General features: G+C 46.1%; 1 protein-coding gene across 2 annotated transcripts in view; it reads right to left on the reverse strand.

Annotated features, from left to right (window-relative positions):
- The window catches only part of dok4 (docking protein 4), a 56,814-nt gene that overhangs the window by 2,971 nt on the left and 30,835 nt on the right, over positions 1 to 23,008 (reverse strand). For both annotated transcript variants that reach the window (XM_005923998.2, XM_042221542.1), the window contains 4 exons: positions 3,895 to 4,002; positions 2,115 to 2,229; positions 1,343 to 1,462; positions 359 to 548 (listed from right to left, as the gene is read on the reverse strand). In XM_005923998.2, the coding sequence (XP_005924060.1) occupies positions 359 to 548; positions 1,343 to 1,462; positions 2,115 to 2,229; positions 3,895 to 4,002 (533 nt within the window). The remainder of the gene's footprint in view (positions 1 to 358; positions 549 to 1,342; positions 1,463 to 2,114; positions 2,230 to 3,894; positions 4,003 to 23,008) is intronic.

Here is a 23,008-nt window from a genome sequence, read left to right on the forward strand (position 1 = left end):
CACACACACACACACACACACAGCATTATCTGCATGCTGACCCAATCATAGCTGGTCAGGTTTTATCAAAGAAGAGCAGGAGGTCTGTCCCAGCATCGATTCATCGACTAATCTATTCAATCTCCTCACGAGGCTCAGCCCAATGCAGCACCCTGCGTGTGTGTGTGCGTGTGTGTGTGTGTGTGTGAGTGTGTGAGTGTGTGAGTGTGTTGGACTGACAGTATGTGAGTTCAGATAAGCACTTCATCTCAAAGTCACCTTGCTAACAAAGGATGGCGCTCTCTAACCTGTGATGGATGTCACCTGTGTTTATCTGAGGACAGACCACCCCCCCTCCCCGACCACCACGAAGTCTCACCGTCCAGCCTCGAAGGTGAAGCGGGTGGCGTCGCGTCCGTAGCGCCGCAGCGAGCAGAGCGGCCAGGTGACCAGCTTGGTGCGAGGGTTGTGGATGTCCCACAGGTAGATGTTCTCGTGGGTGATCTGCATCATGCACTCGCCGTAGATGTCCAGGTTGGGGCAGGGGAGGAGGAAGACGTTGAAGCGCTCTGAGGAGACAGAGGACGGTCAGACTCCGCCCAAATGTTAAGTAAAATCTGTGTTCATGCTCAGGTCCTCACAGTAAACACCGGAGATTGCAGCTGGAGGATGAATAAAGTTAAAGTTAATCATTGTTTCACAACAGACGCAGCCTCTAAAGTTTTCATAACTGTGTGCAAAGAGCACTGCAAGGTTTATGAAATCTGACATAAAAATAAACAACAATAAACAATAATAGGTTCACAGTTGGAGGAGCTTTCAGTGTCACTTCCTGTTTTTAGTTTGAAATGTTTCACAGTGAACTGAAAACGTCTTTGTGCTGGGCTGGACTTTCATGTAATACCACGTCGTGCCACACGATGGTGCAGCGAGTCAACCGTGATTTAACGAGTCATTAAGAGCAGATTTACATCAGCAGCCTCGATCAAAGGAAAAGAACCCAAAAGAAACATCACGGGTAAAAATACCATACATTCAAAAACAGATCAACCCGCCCCCACCTGCTCCTGTCCCAGCATCCTCCGCTGTCACACCAACCCTCTGCACGTCCTCCTTCACTACATCCATGAACCTCCTCTGAGCTCTTCCTCTTCTCCTCCTGCCTGGCAGCTCCATCTTTATCCTCCACCCTCCCTCCTCTGCACACGCTCAGACCCTCTCAGCCTCTGACTCTCAGCTGTCCCTCTGATGGACTCATTTCTGATCCTGTCTCACTGCCATGAACATCTGCACATCTTCAGCTCGGACTGATAAAATGGTCATAGTGTGTGTGTGTGTGTGTGTGTGTGTGTGTGTGCTGTACCTGTGTGTTCACACTGCACTCCAGCAGCCAGCAGGTCTGGCTCGCCCATGCTGATGTCATTAAGTCGCATCCCCAAACACTCGATCGACAGCGTCTTGAACCAATCCTCAGCCTCCAGCTCTGAGAGAGAGAGAGAGCTGTCGGGGACTACAAACACGTACTGGCTTCACCTCACCGACTCCCCCTTAAAAGAATTTAACTCCTCACAAACAAACTCAACTCAAAAAGTTGGAACTCTCAAAATCACATAAATCTATATTTATTTATTTTATCCACAGTAGAACGCAGATTTTAAATGTTTAAACGTATGAGCTCCTCTTGAATTGGCACGCATCAAGTCTGAACATTTTTGGGAACTCTTAATGACCTTGTAGTACCATATCACCCTATTAGAGCACTTCGCTCTCGCTCTGCAGGCCTACTTGTTGTTCCTAGAGTATTTAAAAGTAGAATGGGAGGCAGAGCCTTCAGTTTTCAGGCCCCTCTTCTGTGGAACCAGCTTCCAGTTTGGATTCAGGAGACAGACACTATCTCTACTTTCAAGATTAGGCTTCAAACTTTCCTTTTTGCTAAAGCATATAGTTAGGGCTGGACCAGGTGACCCTGGATCCTCCCTTAGTTATGCTGCAATAGGCTGCCGGGGATTCCCATGATGCATTGGGCACTGCTCTTCCTCATATGTTCATACATTACACATCATTATACATCACCATGAACTCTTCCATTGTGCCTTCTCTATCCCCCCCCAAACAGGTTGAGGCAGACATGTTACCTGATTCACAGGTGAAGGTGCGTGAGGTGTCGTCTGTGAACACAATGGCCACCGCCTGTCGCTTGGTGTCACGTGGCAGTCGTGTGATGTTCTTCACATTGCTGATCTCTGTCACCTAAACAGCAAGTTGGAGATAAAGTGGAAAACAGGGCTGATTAAACACCACGCAGAGACACTGTGACCTCTAACGTCGACCGGGAGCCGAGGCGCCACCTGCTGGCAGGGCCTGTCAGGCTACATATCACTGGCTAATTAGGTGATCAGTCTAATTTAATCCAGGTCAGGTTTTCTACTTCGTGTTTATATGTCAGTCAGTCTGGGAAACTGCTAAAACTTTGAATGTGTCCCCAAGTGCAGTCACAAAAACCATCAAGTGCTACGATGAAACTGTCTGACATGAGGACGCCCCAGGATAGGAAGAGCCAGAGTCCCTCTGCTGCTGAGGATGCATTCATCCGAGTCGCCAGCCTCAGAAATCACACGTTAACAGCAGCTCAGATCAGAGCCCAGATGGATGCCACACAGAGCTCCAGCAGCAGACACATCTCTACATGTTCAGAGGAGACTGTGTGAATCAGGCCTTTATGGTCAAACAGCTGCTGAGAAACCACGACTGAGGAAAAGCAACAAGAAGAGATTTGTTTGATCTGAGAAACACAAGGATGGACATTAGACCATCTGTGCTTTGGTCTCAAGAGTCCACATCTGAGATCTTTGGTTCCACTCGCCGTGTCTTTGTGCAGAAAAGGTGAACGATGGTCTCTACATGCATGGTTCCCACTGTGAAGCATGGAGGAGGAGGTGTGATGGTGTGGGGGGCTTTGCTGGTGACACTTTTGGGGATTTATTCAAAACTGAAGGCAGACTGACCCAGCATGGCCACCACAGCATCCTGCAGCGACACGCCAGGACAGCACAATGACCCCAAACACACCTCCAGCCTGTGTGAGAGCTGTTTGACCAAGAAGGAGAGCGATGGAGGCCTGGCCTCCACAGTCACCTGACCTGAACCCAGTGGAGATGGTTTGGGATGAGATGGAGCGCAGAGTGAAGGCAAAGGACCAACAAGTGCTCAGCATCTCTGAACTCCTTCAAGACTGTTGGAAACCATTTCAGGAGACGACCTCATGAAGCTCATGGAGAGAAGGCCAAGACTGAGCGAAGCAGGAATCAAAGCAGAGGGCGGATATTACGAAGAATCTAAAATAGAAAACGTGTTTTGAGTTATTTCACACTGATTTGTTTACTACATGATTCCACGTGTGTTCATTCATAGTGTTGATGCCTTCAGTCAGAATCTACAATGTAAACAGTCATGAAAATAAAGAAAAACCATTAAACGAGAAGGTGTGTCCACACCTTAGAGTGGGAGTGTACATCAAAGCTGAGCCAAATATTCCTCAAAGTGTCTGATTCTTTGCAGCTGGAGTCGTCCCGTCCACCTCAACATCTCAGCTGTGATTGGATTACAGTCGATTCTTTAGAGCTTTGTGAGAAAGAACAAAGAGCAACCGCAAGTTCACAAGCTGAAGGATGCTCAGTGAAGGAGTGTGAAGGCAGCCAGGACGGTCATCTGAAGGAGAAGTAATGCTGCTGATCATGATGAAGAACGAAAGCTTGCTGAGTTTTAAAGAGAAGAAGAAGAAACGGCCGCCTCACGCTGAGCTCTGTACAGGCTTTCATCTCTGTCAGTAAGTGTGTCAGCTCTACAGAGCACACCTGAGCCACACACACACACACACACACACACACACACACACACACACACACACACACTTACTTTAGGACATGCTCTGATGTAAGCAGCCTTCTCGTCGGGGTATTTCTCCAGACGACGAGGTCCTTTGCTGGAAGATTTCTTGAACACCAGCCAGCAACGCCGATAGATCTGAAGCACACACACACACACACACACACACACACACACACACACACACACACACACACACACACACAATGACATTCATTTTATATCATCATAACCTCATATCAACATAATGTAGATTCTTGCCCCTGGTGGAGCATAAAGTCAGTGCAGGACGTGGATACAGAGCGAAGCTTCGTCTCGTGTTCTCTCTGCAAATCTCTGTCCTCAGGGGCGGATCTACTGTGGTGGCATCGGGTGGCATGTTCAATATGCATATAAGTATTAACACTTTGAGCCTAGTTATAATTACCATTGAAGTTAATTAAAATAATTAAATTTAAAACTCAACATAGTGCATTACCTACCTCCCCCCCACACCCGCATTAAAAAATGGTTCAGCCCATTGTGTTGAAACAGCTTTAGTTCTTGTTGTCAGTAGCAACTGACACCATGTTCAACACAGCTGGTTGGTTGCTACACTCTGGAATGATGGTGAGTGTCGTTAATAAATCGTGAAAATTAGGTTTAAATTTCTGGTGAAAACTTTGTGCAGGAACTACAGTAACAGTAACAAGTCTAACTAACTGATCCACCTCATGTTGTGTAGCTTTTACACTTGGGCCTATTTATTTTACAGGCTCTACAATACATAAAATCAAAATTCACATGTTGTAATGTAACTGTAATTATTTGGGCTAAAGCCAGGAGCTGGTCTTTAATGAACAAGCGTGGAGCTCCTCACATATGTGACCTCTAAAAGGAAACCTGAGTGAGATTAGCTCTGATATAAACTCTCAGCATCACCCAGACGTGGATCCATAACAATGATTTGGTCATGTTGTGTAATCAAGTTCAGCAGATGCTGTTTTCCAAAGCAGGTAGTAATTCATTCTTGTCTGAGGAGAGACGATTGCTGATGGACTGAACTTCAACCCAAGCAGCAACATCCAGGGAAAGAATGAAGATGAGCTGCAATTCATCTAACGTCCAGCAGAGGCAGCAGTGAGTCAGTCCCCATAGACTCCCATGTTAAAACTTTACGGCAGAAATAAACATGTTTGCAGCCTGATACACAAACTGTTTGCTATCTGTGGATCCTTTCTCTTCCATAACACCTGCATAGGGAGGATGTTTCTAAAACTCACCTGTTTAAATTGTATTAAGGATTAAAGGGGCGTGGCCTATTTGACTGACAGGTGGATGGTTTCTTAAAGCTAGATGTAACAAACTGATACAAAATAAAAGGCATATATGGAAATTAAAATGTAATTAGTTTTTCAAACAAATTTGTCAGATGCTTCAATAAACTCTCCAGTTTCAAGGTTCAGGCTTTAGAGGGTTAACCTCCAGCTGCGTGGAGAGCATTAAGCCCGACTTTGACCCCGAGTACACGCTGGCCTTTAGTCTTTGACTCTGGCGACACTTTCACAGCGAGGAGACGTTTTCTGATGCCTGAAGAAACCAGACACGATAGGCTGATCAGAGCGGCTCTCGCCTCAGAGGAGGACAGTTAAGCTCATGTTGTCCTCCAGTGAGCACTTCAGGGTCGGGCTGGGCTGTTTCTCAGCACAGAAACTGGGAGATTTTACAGTGTTACTGGCAGTTCTTCTCCCACCATGGGTATGCCAAACAGGCTAAAAAATAATAACTAAAACTAATAGTGATGGTAATAATTACAGCCCAAACAGATCCTTGGAGACCTGATGAGACAAACAAGGAGAAATATCGGGTGGATTAAGTCAGCTTATATCATTTAAATGCTTTGAAACTGTCAACAAAATAAGAACTGAAAGAATCAAATGAACAGAAAACCTGCTGAACTACTAAACGTGTAGTTTTTGATAAGTTTTCAACATTTCTCCACTTTAGTTTCTGTTTTTACTCAATGAACATCTGCAGCGCTTTCATGGCCACCATCTGTACGGATCCTCCCTCCCCATCATTCGTCAGCCTCCTCCTCTTCATCTCTCCCTTCACTGTCCTCTGAAGTAATCAGGTCTCAGCAGACGGAGCTGTGAGGAGTGCTAAGTGAAGCTAAAGAGAGGAGACGGAGGAGGGAGATGGGAGGAAGGGGAAGATAGGAGAGCTAATTGCTTCCTTCTTGTAGCCTCAAAGATGAAACGAGTGCGGAGCTGTTGGGAGTTGCTGTAATTCTCAGAGGGGCTCGCTCAGATGAAAGCACGAGGAGATGATGATGTTATGCAGCCGAGGTGTTAGCGTAACCTTGAAATGCTGCGTTGGCACACTTTGAATGGATCCACGGCTGCTCTGTTTTTCTCTCAAATCACACATTTGTCCTTTGCTTGAGCTGCAGCGGCTGCAGACCGAAACCACACGATGCAGAGGCCCGGTTTCAACAGCTCTGCCAGAAAATGGGTGTGCTGCATGACAGCCGGCTGCTTTAGCAGCAGATCAGAGTTGAAATGATCGTATCCGCTCAAGATAGTTTGTGAAGTCGCTTCCTAGGAGCAAAGTGACCGAACCGGATCCTGTGACGGACTCACAAGTCAGAGTCACGTGACCCACAAACGCGTTTAAGCCACTGCAGGGTTTTTGGTGACCATCTTCAGAGAGCTCGGCTATCACAGACTGCACAGACACACAGAGCTGCTAATAAGTGCTCAGTCACATCCAGGTCTGCAGTGTGCATTACATGAAGTGCACGCTTTTCAGACCAAAAACTACTGTAAGCATCTAAAGCGCATTTTAAGATGAAGCGTCAGGACTGCAGCTGTTTGACACACACACAGTAATAACTTCACTGTGGTGACTTCCAGTTATTAAAGCCTCATAAATGAAATATCGAGCAGAGGAATCAGGAGGAAATAATGGAGCAAAAATAATAACATTATTAAACGTTAGACGCTGTGCTCGAACACTGCAGAGGACGTTTGGCTGTGTTCACAGTGCAAACCTCAGTGCAGCACGACTGTGACTGTGCACGAGTAACATCAGCATTCAGCTAGAAGCTCAGATGAACCAGGTTTGTGGTCCTGCAGCTCAGGAGCCGGTCATCTACTAAGTCGGTGGTTCGATCCCTGGCTGCTCCTGTCTGCGTGTCAGGTACCCTTGGGCAAGACACTAACCCCAGGTTGGTCTGCAGTGCACTTGTCCCTGACGATAGCAAGAAGCTCCTGTATGAATGTGTGAACGAGGTGTTTGCATAAAGAGCTGTGAGTGCTGAGCTGTGAGTGCAGCCTGTGCAATCCAGCGTTAGCACAACAAAGTCAGTAACGTCATGGAAAAACAGTTTCAGATGCAGGTTTCAGTCATGAACAATGACGAAACACCATCTGACACGCAGAGACACACCGGGCGCGGCGTTTCCCTGGGATCGCAGCGTTTAAGGAGGACGTGGACGTCCGTGTGCAACCTGAATCAGCTCGATGCTGCCGGCTTTGTGAAAACTACAAAGATGGTGTGAAAGCGATCAGCTGGACTGGTGTGGTTCTGGATGGATTTAGTTGGCCTGGAGAGGCGACAGCTGCTGAGTAACAGCAAGGATTTAAGACAAAAACAAATAAAGTAATGTGAAAGATGAATTATGGTCTGCAAAGAAGGTGAGTTGTTTAAACCTATGAACACATTATGAACAATGCTGGGCATCCTCTGCACACGGCCATAAACAACCAGAAGAGTCTGTTCAGTGACAGGTTGCTTCTCCCAAAGACAAGAACTAACAGACTTAAAAACTCCTTTGTCCCACACGCCATCAGACTGTTTAATTCCTCTCTGGAGGGGAGAGGGAGGGGAGACAGGGGGACAAAGGAGGGGGGAACAACTAAGCTGTAGTGCCTCTTCACCTCACTGTGCAATACTTTTTGTAAATAGTCAACAGTGCAATAGACTCAATACTTGAAATGTGCAATTCACTTGTATTTTTATTTTTTATTCCTATTTATTCTATTTATCCCCTTTGTATATTTTATTTATATTTGTCTCTGTATTTATATATGTGTGTGTGTATATATATATATATAACAATTCTGTAACTGTAACTTCGGTCGTTGCTGTGCTTTTTTTGGAAGTCGAATTTCCCAGAGGAACCCACCCGAGGGATTAATAAAGTTCTATCGTATCGTATCGAACACTGCGTCACGCATGGTGGAGGCAGCGTGACGGTGTGGGGCTGTGGTTAGAATAATAAAGAGGGAGGACTGCTTCCTATCAAATCAATAGTTCGATGTTTGAAACACGGACACAGGCGGGCGCTCCCACAGGACAATGACCCCAAAGCCCCGACATCAAGCCTACGCTGAAACTTCGTGGACACTTAAAGCTGTTTCTATGCCAGAAAACCAACTAATTTAAATAAAGTTGACCAGTTGTGCCAAGAAGCTCAAATATCCAGAATTATGCCAAACACTTGTTGACGGCTTCTAAAAGTGTCTGACTGAGGCGCTAACAGACATTTAAGGGACCTATTAGTGCAGGTGTAGAAACACTGCAGGTGGATTAGAGAAAATCCAAAATGATTTCAAACCTGTGCAAATCATCCAACCCCATGCTGGACAGTCCTTCCTGGAAACGGAAGAGTTTAAGGAAATCATTAAAAGCCCCAAATGAGCCTGAAATTCATGCCCACGATGAGTGGATGGAAACACAGCATGTTTGTCCAGTGTGCCTCAGACATGCAGGAACCGTCTCTCGTGTCCACCAGGGGGCGACTCTTCTTCTAGAAGTCACACATGATAACGTCCATTCTGGAAATTATGGCACTAACAGGATCACAAATGGCTGATGCTTCAGGACCGGTCTGAGTGTGAGGCGTCCCTCGGTTTCTCAGGCAGACACGACCCTCGCTTCAGGTTTCGTTACACACTCTGTAAATCAATCCCTTGATGAAGGAAACCTGCCTCAGTTTAATGGACATAACTCCGAGGAAGCCCTGAGCGCTTCCTTCTTCTGATGTTACCTGTGACAGAGGGACTTGGAGGTATAAGGCTTTAAAAACAAACTCAGACGTTCTAGAAATCAATACGAACCAATGACATTTTGTCCCTGCGTTTAAAGGTGGCACAAACAAGTGCAACCTTTCAGCTCCAGCAGGACACACAGAGGATCGATGTGCTGTGTCTCAGGAAACGCCTGCATCCCTAACCAGCATCCCTACAGGCACCATTACAGTTTGATCAGATCTCAGCACACCTGCTTCATTAAGCTTCTGGCTGCTGCGTCCCAACACCTCCACGCTAACAGCTGCACTGGTTCTGTACTGGACCACGAGCTCTTTCTGGTGATGACTTTGGTCTGATAGAAAATAAGGTCAGCGCGAGCATCGACCGGTGCAGTGACTGTGGGGCATCGCCTGAAAACACATTTAGTCGGTTACTGTTTGGTTTCCTGGTGGTTGAAAAACGTGCTGCACGTCACGGAGAAGATTAGAGCGTTCTCAGAGGACAGACTCGTCTACGGCAGAAATCTCCAACAGCGGAGAAGATGCGTGTACTGAGCCTCCAACCGATGAGCTAAATCCCAGAGGAACCAGGAAACGTGCACTTCAATTCAACTTAGTTTATATCACAACAACAGTCTCCTCACAGTGAAACTTTCTGGCTGAAGAACATCTTGCAGGGTGGCGTTGTTACTGACGTCCTGTCACGTCATCTGCGTGTTTTGAAAGTGGGCGTGGCAAACAAAGTGTCGATCTGACTGTGAACCCGGAGACAGCGACGACTCGAGCCTGACGAGTCGTTAACGTAGAACCAGAGAAGATGATGATCGTCCTCTCTGACTCTGATGCAGGTTTAAATCACCTGAGAGCTACGGCCATCTTTTATACCACCTGCAACATGAGAAGGCTGGCGGGGCAGCAGAGGCGGCGGTTTGTCAGTCAGGACGTCGATAAAACAAACCTCAGTGTTGCTCGATACGAGGACGAATCAGTCACCATTGTTTTGGGCAATAGTTGTACTCCTGGATTAAATCAGCAGCTGTTTGTTTCCTCAACTTTCCAAAAACTCCCAGTGTGTGTGTGTGTGTGTGAGTGTGTGTGTGTGTGTGTGCATGTGTGTGTGTGTGCGTGTATGTGTGTGTGTGTGTGTGTGCGATGTGTGTGGAGTGTGGTGTGTGTGTGTGTGTGTGTGTGTGCAGTGTGTGGTGTGTGCTGTGCGTGTGTGTGTGTGAGTGTGTGTGTGTGGTGTGTGTGTGTCGTGTGGCGTGTGTGTGTGTGGTGTGGATGTGTGTGTGCGGTGTGTGTGTGTGTGTGTGTGTGCATGTGTGTGTGTGGTGTGTGCATGTGTGTGTGTGTCGTGTGTGTGTGTTGGTGTGTGTGTGTCGCGTGTGGTGTGTGCTGTGTGTTGTGGTTGTGTGTGTGTGGCTGTGGGTGGTATGTGCTGTGTGTGCTGTGTCGTGTAGAGCAGTGCTGACTGCGTGTCAGTGTTCGTTATGTGTGTGTGTGCTTGTGTGTGTGTGGGTGCGTGCATGTGTGCTGAGTCCGTTCATCTCTGTGCGCAGACGCTCATTTGTCGAGTTTACAGAGTTTTATGATGCGTACACGTCAACATGACGAATAATCTTGGCGCTGCCTTCAGGCCTGAATGAAAGGTCCCGGCTGATTTATAAAACTTTTACAAACATTTTCACTTCTGAAGACAGAGCCGTGAACAGCGAGGGCAGAGTAACCACATCTGTGCGATCCGTCACGTTAACGACGGCAGCAGACGCAGCAGGCCGCGCCTCCACTCTCCTCTATCATCAGAATCTGTTTCACTCCGACTCGCAGCGAACACTAAAATCACAGCAATGATCTGCTGATCCAATAAAAGCAGAAACTCCACCCTCACCACTCAGCGGCCTTCTCAGGCACTTATTTTGAAGCTTGTCCTTGTCGCTCTTCAAACCACAAGATGCGGGCCTTGGAGTAGGGGTGTGTCACCAGGGTGCAGAGGAGGCTACCCCCCCCTCTGTCCCCTTCTGGCTGCCTCTGCCTCAATTTTATCCCACAACTTAGACATTCACATTATCTCACACTCTCATTACACATACATATAGGATCTTGGGGGTGGGCACAGATACACGGAGTCCAAATTACCATCAGGGTGTAACCTCACCCCTGAGCGTCTTGCCCACCTCTCAATTTTAAATACACTAGCATTGAGGGCTAGCAGGAGGGACTATGCGCTTACCTGCTGCTCTCTGGCAGGTAGCTCCATGCCCTCCTGGGTTTTAATGCACCTTAGAACACAATGCATCAACACTACAATGAGCGGGTGGAGGGAGGTTTGGAGTCTTCTCCACCCCCATTCTCTGCGGCCTGCTGGAGCGGGAGGGCTAGTAGGAGGAGTTGGCCGTCCGACTGCGGTCTGGGGTGTGGGGCCTCCCTGCTGCTGCGGAGTCGGGGTGGTCTGCCTCTCCCCACCGCAGGGAAAAGGGTAACACCACCTGGGTCTGGGTGCAATTCCCCCCTCCAGGGGCAAGGGTACCTAGACCCGGTTTGTAGAGTACGCTTGGGGAGTGTGATTGTGTGTACAGCGTCTCTTTATGTCTATCTCCATGTTGGTTGAGTGTGGAGTGAGTGCACATGAGAGCATGAGGGTGGGAATGGATGTTTGTGTCTGTGTGTGCCTGTATGTCTGTGTCTATATGTCAGGTTGGGTATCAGACGCCACCTCTCTGGGGACACCTCAGGCCCTCCAAGGTTTGGAGGCCTATCTCTACCCACCACCACTTCCCCTGCCGGTGGCGGACTCCCTCAGGTGTCGGTGTGCTGGTGGTTCTTTGTGTCTGGGGGTGGGCGTCCGGGTACACACCGGCTCACTCCTTGGCGGCCGCTTGTCGGGGCCTGGGGCCTGGGGCTCGCTCGGGCCCCCTTTGGAGGTGGGGTGCCCCCGGCCTCTCGGCCTGGGGCTCGGTCACTCAGGCACAGCTGGGGGCCGGCGGAGCTCACGGGCGCGTCACTGCAACTCCCCCTGGCTTCTGCTCCGCGGCTGCTGGGCGAGCCCTCATCTGGGACTCTCCTCAGCTCTTACTGGAACAGTGGCGCGGCTGCCCCTCTGTTGGTCTTCCGTGGTCTCTTGTGTTCTGGGGGCCTCTGGATGTCTGGAGTTTTGATCTCCTCCATACCCGCTTCACACCCTGGAGGACGGGGCTGTGGCCCCCCCACACTCCCTAGCAGATCATTACATGGAGAAACCTTTGGAATGCAAGCATGCTGATCCACACAGGTATGCACACAGGTGTACACATGGGTATTCACAGACGCGGACTAAAGCTTTCTTGGCTGCTGCCTCAAAGCACACTGTGCGCTGTCTATCTTGCGTGCTGCACAATATCGTTTATTATTCAGTAACTATTGATATCTATGACTAGCTAGTTTATTGTGATGGTGCTTTGTTTTCTCTATTATTATGTTGCTCTTTGTTGTTTGCTGTCTCCTCTGTTTGTTTTTTTTGTTGTTTGTTTGTTTTTTTTGTTTTTTTCTCCATACAGGTGACCCAGGAGTTGTTGTTTTTTTTTTTTTTTTTTTCTCCCCCCTTCTCACCGTCTCTTCTCCCCTTTGGTTTTCTTTCTTTCTCTCCCCCTCTTTCTCTCATTCATTCCCCCTGTCCTATTTCTTAAAAAAAAAAAAAAAAAAAAAAAAAAAATGACAAAGGATGAACTGAAGCTCTGCCATCACGTAATGTCGCATACTGCTGTTTCTGATGTCATTTAAAGAAAAAAAAAAAAAAAAAAAAAAAAAAAAAAAAAAAAAAGATCGCTTCACTTAAACCTGATAAAAAAAAGCAAAAGCAAATAAAGTTGTACTTTACTAAGTTCTACTTCTTTAACCAGAGCTTCTTCTGTCTCTTTCTGATCATTACAGTCAGGACTTTGCTCCTGTTTCACCCGACTGACGGTTTCGGCTCAGGGTGAATCTGGCTGCCTGAGCTCAGCCACGGTCCGGTGTGGATGTGTCAGGAGTGTCGTGACAGTCGAGCCACGTCTGTGTCAAACAACACCTGCTGTAACTCGTGTCCACATAAAATGTGCCGGTGCCATACCCGACGCATACGTGAGAGCCCGGCTTAGGCTGTCGGGATGTTCTGTGCCGATTCTCCGTGCAGCCTCTGGCTGCTCCTGTTCCAGCAGTTTTCCTCATGTATGACCTTTCGCCTGTTTCCTGGCTGCTGTCAGAAGGAGTCAGCTTCATCGGTATTTTGGTATTTTTGCCTGGTTTTCCGCCTGCTCCTCGTCTTTGCTGCCTGCTCCTGTTATGACCTCATGTGTACAGATGAAATCTCTGATCTTAACTTTTTACCTGGTCTCTCTCCTAATCCACCAGCAGCTTCACATCCCGCTCCGACTGGTTTAATTCCTGCCAGGATCTTGCAATGAATCCTCAGCTTCTCAGCTTTCTTCTTTTGGAGATTAACTCCTCAGGCAGGATTAACAATGACAGCGACGGCGTGCTAATTGCTGCTGATGTCAGTCCTGAGTTTAGCGTGTTGAGGCAGAACTGTAATCCCCAAATAAGACACGATGACCACTGAGGAATGAGGAAAATCATTTAAAGCACCTCACACCTTACACCAGTCACAACACGGACGTTAAATGTAGGTGGAAAAGCTAATCCTCCTCTCTGAGTGAGGCAACGAGAGGCGGGTCAGGGTTTTCTCCTCATCATACCCGGGGATGAAGCTGGCTATCACCTCACTAAGCTAACGCCAGGTTTCCCACCTGTAGCTGTGAGCTGGAGTCTGAAAAGCTGGATGTGGAACAGCTGCTCTGTCCTAGGATCAGGTGCTAATCTCACAGGAGAAAAAACGGATCTTCCAGGACACTGATTGGTCAGCAGGCAGTGATTTCATAGCTGTTGATCTCCAACCTGCTCTGGCTGGGTTTGCAGCAGAGGTTCAAACCCTGCGGTCACCTGGATAAGATGAAGCCCTGCTTCACAGGAGTTGTTTTCTCGGTTTTTATGTCCTCGCCCTGCCTCGTGGTAACTCCCCCTGAGGCGTGTAGTGTGCATGCCCCCCCGTCTGTATCACGCTGAGGTCTCTGTTCATGTGAGCTTGGTTTGTTTTCACACAGAGAAAAACCCAAATGAACCAAAATGTGTCGCTACAAACCAGGTGAGAATGTTCTGTCAGCTCATTGGCCAGGTGAGTCTGGGGCGGAGCAACAAAAGTAAATACAGGAAGAAGCTGCTGAGTTCTGGGCTAAATCACGGCTGGATCCCAGAACATGAAGCATGCGTGGCTTTGGGAAGGTTTTCAGCTTAAATTTACAGAGTAAACCTGGTCGTTACGTCGGACTGAGGTCAGATTACAGTCACGCCATCAACAGACCTGGGCGGAGACCACCGCCTCCACAGGCTCGTGGTGAGGTTGGTTTGGTGTGATTACTGCACACAGAGGAGGAAATTCAAGAAGCAGAGTTTGATTTAACGGGTGAAACACGGCAGGAGTGAAAACACCGTAACTGGATTAAAGTTGTGTTTTTCAGCACCTGGCTGTAACCCCCCCACCACTCACACACATGAATGACTCATCTGTACAAACTGAAATGACCTCTCAGGAATGCCGACATCGCCTCTAAAATTAAAGGAAAGCAGCTTGGCGGGAGGATACGTGGGTGGAGGTCAGAGGTCAGAGCGCAGCCAGGGCAGAGCGGGGAGGAGAGGTGGTGCCACGTCACGATAGCTCATTAATCTCAGCGGCTGCTTATGTAACGATGCCTTCAAGGTAAATCAAACTCATTTCCAGATTCTCGGGACAGCAGGAGGAGACTCATGATGGTGATACTGTCTGCTTATCTCAGACACGTGTGAGCTGAAGCTGAGCTCCACGTTTTATTTTTGCCTTTCTTGATCTTCTGCTTGAACTCTGCTGTTCCCTTTTTCTCTTTAAACTTTCAGCTGATCAGCATTCGACCTGCGTGCAGCGTAAAGCACAGGTGGCGAGCTGTTAGCTTGTCGGAGGACTGCATGCAGATGCATCTCTGTGTTGGCTGAGTTTCATTAATCCTTCTCTGCACAAGCAGACAGACAGCAGCGTGTTAGCATGAGTGCAGCTTTAGCCTCTGAGAGGAACAGCCAGCGCTTTGCTGCTTCCTCAAACTTCCAGGCTAGATGCAGATCACGATGAGGCTAAGTCACTCAGACAGAATTTGGGCAAACAGCCAGGTGGACCGTTTACCTGCAACCAAGGCCTGCTCAAACATGATTGGTCAGCAGAAGCCAGACATATGGAAACCCCTCCTCCTCATCAGCCTGAGACCAGAACTGAACACTGGACTGGTGCTGAGCAGGTGTCTGCAGGAAGCTGTTGAAATGAAAGCATGATAGTCTTTTATCCTGTCTTCCTTCTCAGATGGCCCCGCCCCTCCCTGAGCCTGGTTCTTCCTGTTAAAAGGGAGTTTTTCCTTCCCACTGTCGCCAAAGTGCTGCTCACAGGGGGTCATATGATTGTTGGGTTTTTCTCTGTTGTATTATTGTAGAGTCTAGCTTACAGTATAAAGCACCTTGAGGTGACTGTTGTTGTGATTTGGCGCTGTGTAAATAAAGTTGAATTGAATAGTCTTGTAGCTGTGTGATAACATGTGGGGCTGGGCCTCAAAGCCACTGCTCATGTTGTGTATGCTGACATAGTTTCAGCCGATGTGCAGGATGAGGAAACCCGTCCGTTCTGAGCATGTGCAGACAGCTGAAGTGATTCTGCTGCATCTGCTCTCCGGCTTGGCGCAGAGATGAAACTCATCTTTGGCCTTAAACGCGTCTGAGCGCTGCGTGCCGGATAAGCAGAGATCACAGCCGGCGTCTGAGGGGATATATATCCTGCAAATTAGCTCACCTATCACCTTCTCATGTGTCGTGTCTATAAGTTTAATCTGGCCTCGGGCAACCTCACATTTAATTCCATCTGTGGGAGAGTCTGAGGGCCTTCAGGGCGTTCATATCCATCACTCTCCTTCAATAAACCCACATGAATAATTCAGTTTGTTTTTTTAATCTGGTGATGAGTGCCCAACATCTTTTTTCCCTCCTGCTCGATCAGCTCCGATCCAAACGTGAGCTCTTTGTTCCTGAGCTGAACACACAGCCGCTCGACAAACCAGTGACCGATCTGCAGTTTGTGCTCCGTCGGTATCGGCCTCATTAACTACGACGCTTTCACCTTCATCTCATCCCCGGAGACTCCAGGAATAAAGTACCGGAGTACAACGTTCCCTCTAGAACTTCATTTTATTAACATAAAGAATATTAACATGATTTATTATTTCAGGAAACTTAATTAATTTGCTTTTTCTATCAAATAAAATTGAATAATTTAATACATTTAATAAAAAAGTTTTTTCTCTCACCAGTTCATAATTTAGTTTGTGATGACGTATTTACATTTATTGAAACTAAGGCTCTGAAGCGGTCCTGTGTCCACACAGACAGGAGGCGCACAGGGAGGCAACACAAAAGAAAGGAAAGATGTTACCGCAGAAATCCACCGACCGAGTCAAAGACCAGGACGGGGTTGTTTTGCAGGAGGGAGGTTTAAACATGAACCATTAATAAAGCAATCCACACAGAGTCCAAAAGCAACGGGACGGAGAACTCGGAGAAATATTCATTTTCAGCTTCAGCAGTAACTTTTCACGTAAACGTTGTTTAGAATAAATCGTTCCCTGAAGTCTGGAGCCCGAGCACATCCTCAAACGCTGCGTCTCACAACCACACGGGGGTCGTTCGGTCTGGACCGTCGCTGTTGGAGAGATGCGTTGGTAACTTTGTGCTCGCTGGCTGCAACGCAGCATCCGCACACACGGAGCCATTACTGGAACAGACGCCCATGAACCTGTGCAGGACTCAAACGCACCCTCGTCTCCTCTGAGGCGCGTTCGGCCTTCCAATCTCAAAGTTTGGAAAGCATCCAAGGCGCCAGCGAGCGGACGCAGCTGAAGGATGGGAAATGTATTTTACAGCTCAGAGGAAGTGGAAGAAAACTAGACGAGCATTTGTTTCGCTGCACCCAAAAGGCAGAACTAAGCAGACAGACGGATGGGGAACATCTCACATATGTTTCGAGACGTGGAGCTTATTAGCAATCTGAATGCATCGACGTCATGATTAATCAGCGGGAGGCGGTTTGACAGGGCGTGTGTGGGATGCTCTATGCCTGGAGGCTGATCAATACCAATCTCATCAATACTGTAGTTCATTATCCAGTGAGGGCGGTGGAAATGCTAAGGCAGGAAACAAAGAAGAGACTCGCACACAGCTGAGGTCAGCGTGGCGGCGCTGTGTGGCGGCCCTTTTCCTTCTGGCTTTGTTGTTCCTCTTGAGATAAATGAAGCGTGACTTTGGCAGTCCATCTATCCGACCTTGAGGAGGACCTCAGCTGTGCCATTCCTCTGTGCCCCGAAGACGCAAAGACTAACTCAGATAAACCGCCGTTCACCTCTGTTCCTATTCGTCTCTCTGCAACTCTGAGGTAGCTCGCAGAGAAGCTCGCCCGCCAAAAGCTTCAAATGTGAGGCTTCTGACGTGCTAACAGGGGGAAACTCTGGGTTTCTCCATGCTGGCCTTCAGTATCTACACTGAGCTGACAATCACCTCCAGTCGGTCTCATGTCAGGTGAACCAGAGACTGGCGACATTATACCCTCTGCTTTTAAAATGACGTCTGATTGGATAGAAACGTCCTGCTCACCTGAGCTCTGAGTTTTTCATCTCAGCTGCAGGTTTCAAGTCTTATTGAATAAAACACGATATTCAATTATAAAATCATGATTAATCAGAAAGGACATAGGAGAGGGGGAGGGGTTTGGGGCGTGGCTACAGTGTGATTGACACGTTGCTGTTGTATGAGCGTGCAGGTTTCGGGTACGAGAAGAAGGCGGTGCTTAAACGAGGTGACCGAGCTTCTCTTTAAGCTGCGTCACTGAGTTTGTGCAGCTCAACATAAGGAAAGAGAACTGGGGTGAAGTATATCAGGAGCAGGACGTTAATAGTGCGTATAATGAATTCCTTAGAATATTTACTTTACTGTACAAAACCAACTGTCCAATAAAGCAGTATAGTAGGAAACATAAATATATGACTGTCCATGGATAACAAAAGGTCTGCAAAATGCATGTATAAAGAAAAATGCTCTATACAGAGAGTTCTTAAGAACGAGAACTGAAGATGCTGAAATCAGATACAAAAGATATAAAAATAGGTTAATTAATATACTTAGATTTAGTAAAGCAATAGATAAGCAATTAGATATAAATAGAAATAATAATAAAAGATTATAAAACGTGGGGCTGGACAAAAGAACTGCAAGTATTTCATTTGTAACGACCATGAATAACATGGATGCTGTGACAAACAGTCTCAATGAACTCTTTGTAACTGCTGGACCAAATTTAGCAAAAACAGTCAGTCATCCTGGGAAAGCGCAGGACAAACCGGACACACTGATAGACAGAAATCCATATTCTATGTTTCTCACAGCCGTTGATGGAAATGAAGTTTTTGAAATGGTCAAAAAATGTAAAAATCAGAAATCTTTGGATTGTAATGATATTGATATGATCGTGGTTAAAAGAGTCATTGAGGCTGTTATAAAACCGTTTACATACATCTGTAATTTATCATTTCAAACTGGTCGATTTCCACACAGATTGAAAATAGCAAAAGTTATACCTCTACACAAATCTGGAAACAAACACCATTTCACAAACTACAGGCCGGTCTCTTTACTACCTCAATTCTCAAAAGTTCTTGAAAAACTGTTTAACAACCGACTGGAAAAATTTATAGATAAACATAAACTACTCACCGAGAGTCAGTACGGATTCAGCTCAAGCAGATCAACATCATCGGCACTATTAGATTCAATAGATTACATCACAAATATGTGGCTGGGTTATTCATAGACTTGACAAAGGCATTTGACACTATAGATCATGATATATTAATAAGAAAACTGGAACGTTATGGTGTCAGAGGGTCGCTTTAGATTGGGTCCGGAGTTATTCAAGTGACAGGAAGCAGTTTGTGAAAATAAATGGTGGTTGCTCCTTATGTATGCACATTGCTTGTGGTGTACCCCAAGGGTCAGTTTTGGGTCCAAAATTCTTCAACTTGTACATTAACGACATCTGTAAAGTGTCCAAAGTATTAAAAATGTTTCTCTTTGCTGACCAGACAAACATCTTCTGCTCTGGTGATGATCTGCAGAATTTATTGGAGGATATGAAATAAGTAAAGTGAAGTTCTGGCTTGATAAAAACAAATTATCATTAAATTTGAATAAATCTAAACTTGTGTTATTTGGAAATAGTCGTTTAAATACAAATGCTGAGATTCAAATAAATGGTGTTGATATTGAAAGAGTCAGTGAAAATAAATTTCTGGGGGTAATAACAGATGAAAAACTTAACTGAGAGCTCACGTAAGATATATTCATTCCAAAGTATCACGAAGCATTGCAACACTAAACAAGGCAAAGCAGGTATTCGACAAACATCACTTCATATTCTACTGTTCACTGGTTTCACCGTACTTAAGCTATTGTGCAGAGGTCTGGGGCAACAGCTATAAAACATTACATTCACATTTTACTGTTAAAAAAAAAGCAGTTGGAATCATCCACAGTGCAGGTTACAGGAACATACAAACTCACTATTTTTACAGTCTGAAATATTGAAAATTGACGATCTAGTGAAATTCCAAACAGCACAAATTCTATTCAAAGCAAAAAATAACGAACTGCCAGGAAATATTCAGAGTATGTTTGTTTTGAAAGAAGGAAGTTATAATTTAAGGGTTTTTTGTAACTTCAAAACAGGGAAGGTCCGTACTACAAGAAAAGGCTTTTGTGTTTCTGTTCATGGAGTGAAACTGGAACAGTCTGAATATGGAATTAAAGCAACGTCCAAACACAAAACTGTTCAAAAAGAGTTATAAAAATATGATTTTCTCGAACTATAAAGAAAAGGAAAATATTGAAATTAAGTGAACGTCTCTATTTAAAAAATAAAAAATCATGATGTGATATTATAGGATATAGTATATCAGAAATCTGTTCACTATTTTTATTACAAATTATATCAGTAAGGAAGCAACTAAATATTAACTGATAATTTATGGCAAAGGGGTGGGATTAAATAAGTGTTTACTTCCTCCCTTTCAACATGTAAATGAATCAGAACAGCAGCTATATTGAAATGCATTGATTTTTTTGTATAGTATTTTTCCCCTCTTATTTTCTTTAATAAATGTACCTGTATATTGTTTACATGTTTGAAATAAATTACCAATCAATCAAAGTCACAAATCCGATTTATCCAGGAGGAGAAAATCAGACACAAAGCGCACCGAGTCCAGTCAGCTGGTTTGGGAACTCCTCGGTGTTCATGTTCAATAACAACCCACAAATCCACAAAGAAATGTGGCCTTAACATCATCTCTGATCCCTCTGCTGCTGCAAAGCCTCTTCATATCTGCCAGAGCGCTCCACGGGACGACGAAGGGCAAGACCGCCAGCAAGACTGAGCTGGAATAAGGAAGCAAATTTAAAAGGGCAAAAACACAGAGGGAGAGGGGTGGATGGCGCACGGGAACGCCGAGGAAGGATGCAGATAACGAGACAGAAAAGGAAGAGCTGTGCAGAATCAGCACTGAGGGCAGAAAGCAGCACAGGGAGAAAGCGAAGACGGAGAGCAATTAAACGGCAGGGCAGTCAGAGACGACCGGGCAAAAATACGACATGAGATAGTGTTCAAAGCAAACAGAAAGATTCCCAAAGAGAGCGAAACGGAGAAGGAATTCTGCTGTGGATAAGTAGGTCTGCCTTCCAGCTGGAACACACCATTACATGAATTATTTCCAGATAAAACGACCATGCCCGGGCCAATCAAGACCACTTTAGATCCCTCAATTCATCACTCGCTTCATGGACCAATCATTTCTTTTTCAGATTTCAGAAGTCCCAGAACTCCTCCAAGTGATTAACCGCATTTATAAAAGAGGGGAAAAGAACAAAAGCCCACGACGATTAGCGCTCCATCCCTCATCTTCATGATGAAGGACAGAAAACAGTCCTCCTCAGAATCTGAGCAGCTAAAGCAAAGCTGAGAAGACACACAGACCTCAGCAGGGAAATAATCTACACCGACTGTCAGAGCCCTGCTTCTGTTTCAGTTAGGAGTCAGAAAATCCAAGAACATTCATCTTCCTGCTTTTAAAAACAGCGTCACAGGAAAGACTAAATATGACCAGATGATGGCGCTACAGAAAAAGTCAGAAGGTCACAGAAACTGTGATTCACACCGTTCGTAAAGAGGGCGTGGCTACAGGGTGATGCCCCCGGTTGTTGGTGATCCCTCTCCCGTCACTGGGACTCAGAGTGGCGAGATAAAATGATGCTGGATTACATGCGCGCCTCATTTCCTGTAAATCCCTCGTGCACCCAAAAGCAATTTGAATCCAGCGCACAATCAGATCCCTCCCTCGCTACCACTGAACGTTAGAGGCTATAAAATCAGGATCTGGGTTTTATGACCTGTTATTACACTTGTTGTAAAGGCTTGTTTCATCCAGACAAACAGGTTCATTAACGAGCAGCTGCATGTTTGTCACGTTTGCTCATTAGCATAACTGATGCCCGTTCATTCCTGCTGTGCGCCATTTGTGGGTTTCGTTCACAAAGCTGAACGTAAACAGCAGAAACGAACCCTGCAGAGCTTCACGGGTCCTGCAGCTGCAGATCCAACAGCAAACTAGGCAGAGTCAGCACGAGGCCATCGGTGGATGGACAGGTAAATGCTGTAGCTAGGTTCAGATTAGCAACAAAACCAGCGCGTCAAACAGTATCACAATAAAACGTTCACGAAACTTCTGGATTTCATGTAATTTCAGGCTTGAGTTCTGATTACAGATGTTTAAAATCATAGCAAACATAAACACACAACACACACAGGTGTTCACGTACATCTCCAGGTAAAATGTGTCTGTGGAACTATTTTATTGGGACTGTCTAAAGGATTAGTAGGAACTACTTCTTCCACCTGTGAAATACGTCTGTATCAATGCATCAAGGCTCGTGCGTGCTCGCTCGCTCTGTTGATCATCGTAAGCAGAGTCGTGTTTGGAGCTGTGTCAGCAGAGGCGAGGTTTGTGACACGTGTGGCGAGTGCTCAAACCTCGTCAAACACAAACAAAAGTAAATCATAGCACAGGATATGATGATGAGTTTGTGATGAGGCGACCTGATGAAGAGGAGGAGAGGAACAGGTGAGGAGACAGATGTCGCTCGCCGAGTCCTGTGGTGCTGAAGGCAGGAACGATCCAGGCGCACGGGGAGAAAACGTGGAGCTGCTGGCGACGAGTAGAACTGTTGCTGAATTTGGGAAAGTGCCTTAGGTTTTTGTTTTTTGTTTCTATGTTTAAGTGATGGGAATTCACCGCATCCTCAAAACTACAGATTCCCATTTGTTCAAAATGTAGAGCTTTTAAAGTGGATTAAATAGGCTAGGTATCATTAAAATATACAAGATTTTTGCAGTAAAACAGTTACTGTAGTATTTAACAAATAAAAATAACTCAAATATGTCATACATAACATAAATAATAACATATAAAATATTTCTCAGCTTTTATTTTCAATCACATTTGGCTCTTGATGTGGAGGATTTGAATCTGCTGCAGCAAGTTTTAGCTGTGTGAGATTTTTCAGCCCAGCCTCACACGTGAAACAAGACCATTACTGACCTTATTTCAAGACTCTGACTAACAGTGGCTAACAGCGACTAACAGTGGCTAACAGTGGCTAACAGTGACTAACAGTGGCTAACAGTGACAAATGTAACAGTGACTAACAGACTAGGCTAACAGTGGCTAGCAGGACTAACAGTGACCAACAGTGGCTAACAGCGACTAACAGTGCCAACAGTGGCTAACAGTGACTAACAGTGACTAACAGTGGCTAACAGTGACAACAGTGACTAACAGTGGCTAACAGTCGACTAACAGGGACTAACAGATGGGCTAACAGAAGACTAACAGGGTGACTAACAGTGGCTAACAGAGCTAACAGGACTAATCAGAAGGCTAACAGAGCTAACAG

Source organism: Haplochromis burtoni, unplaced genomic scaffold (assembly GCF_018398535.1).
Source record: "Haplochromis burtoni strain Fernald_Lab_line unplaced genomic scaffold, NCSU_Asbu1 Contig_69, whole genome shotgun sequence".
Classification (NCBI taxonomy): domain Eukaryota; kingdom Metazoa; phylum Chordata; class Actinopteri; order Cichliformes; family Cichlidae; genus Haplochromis; species Haplochromis burtoni.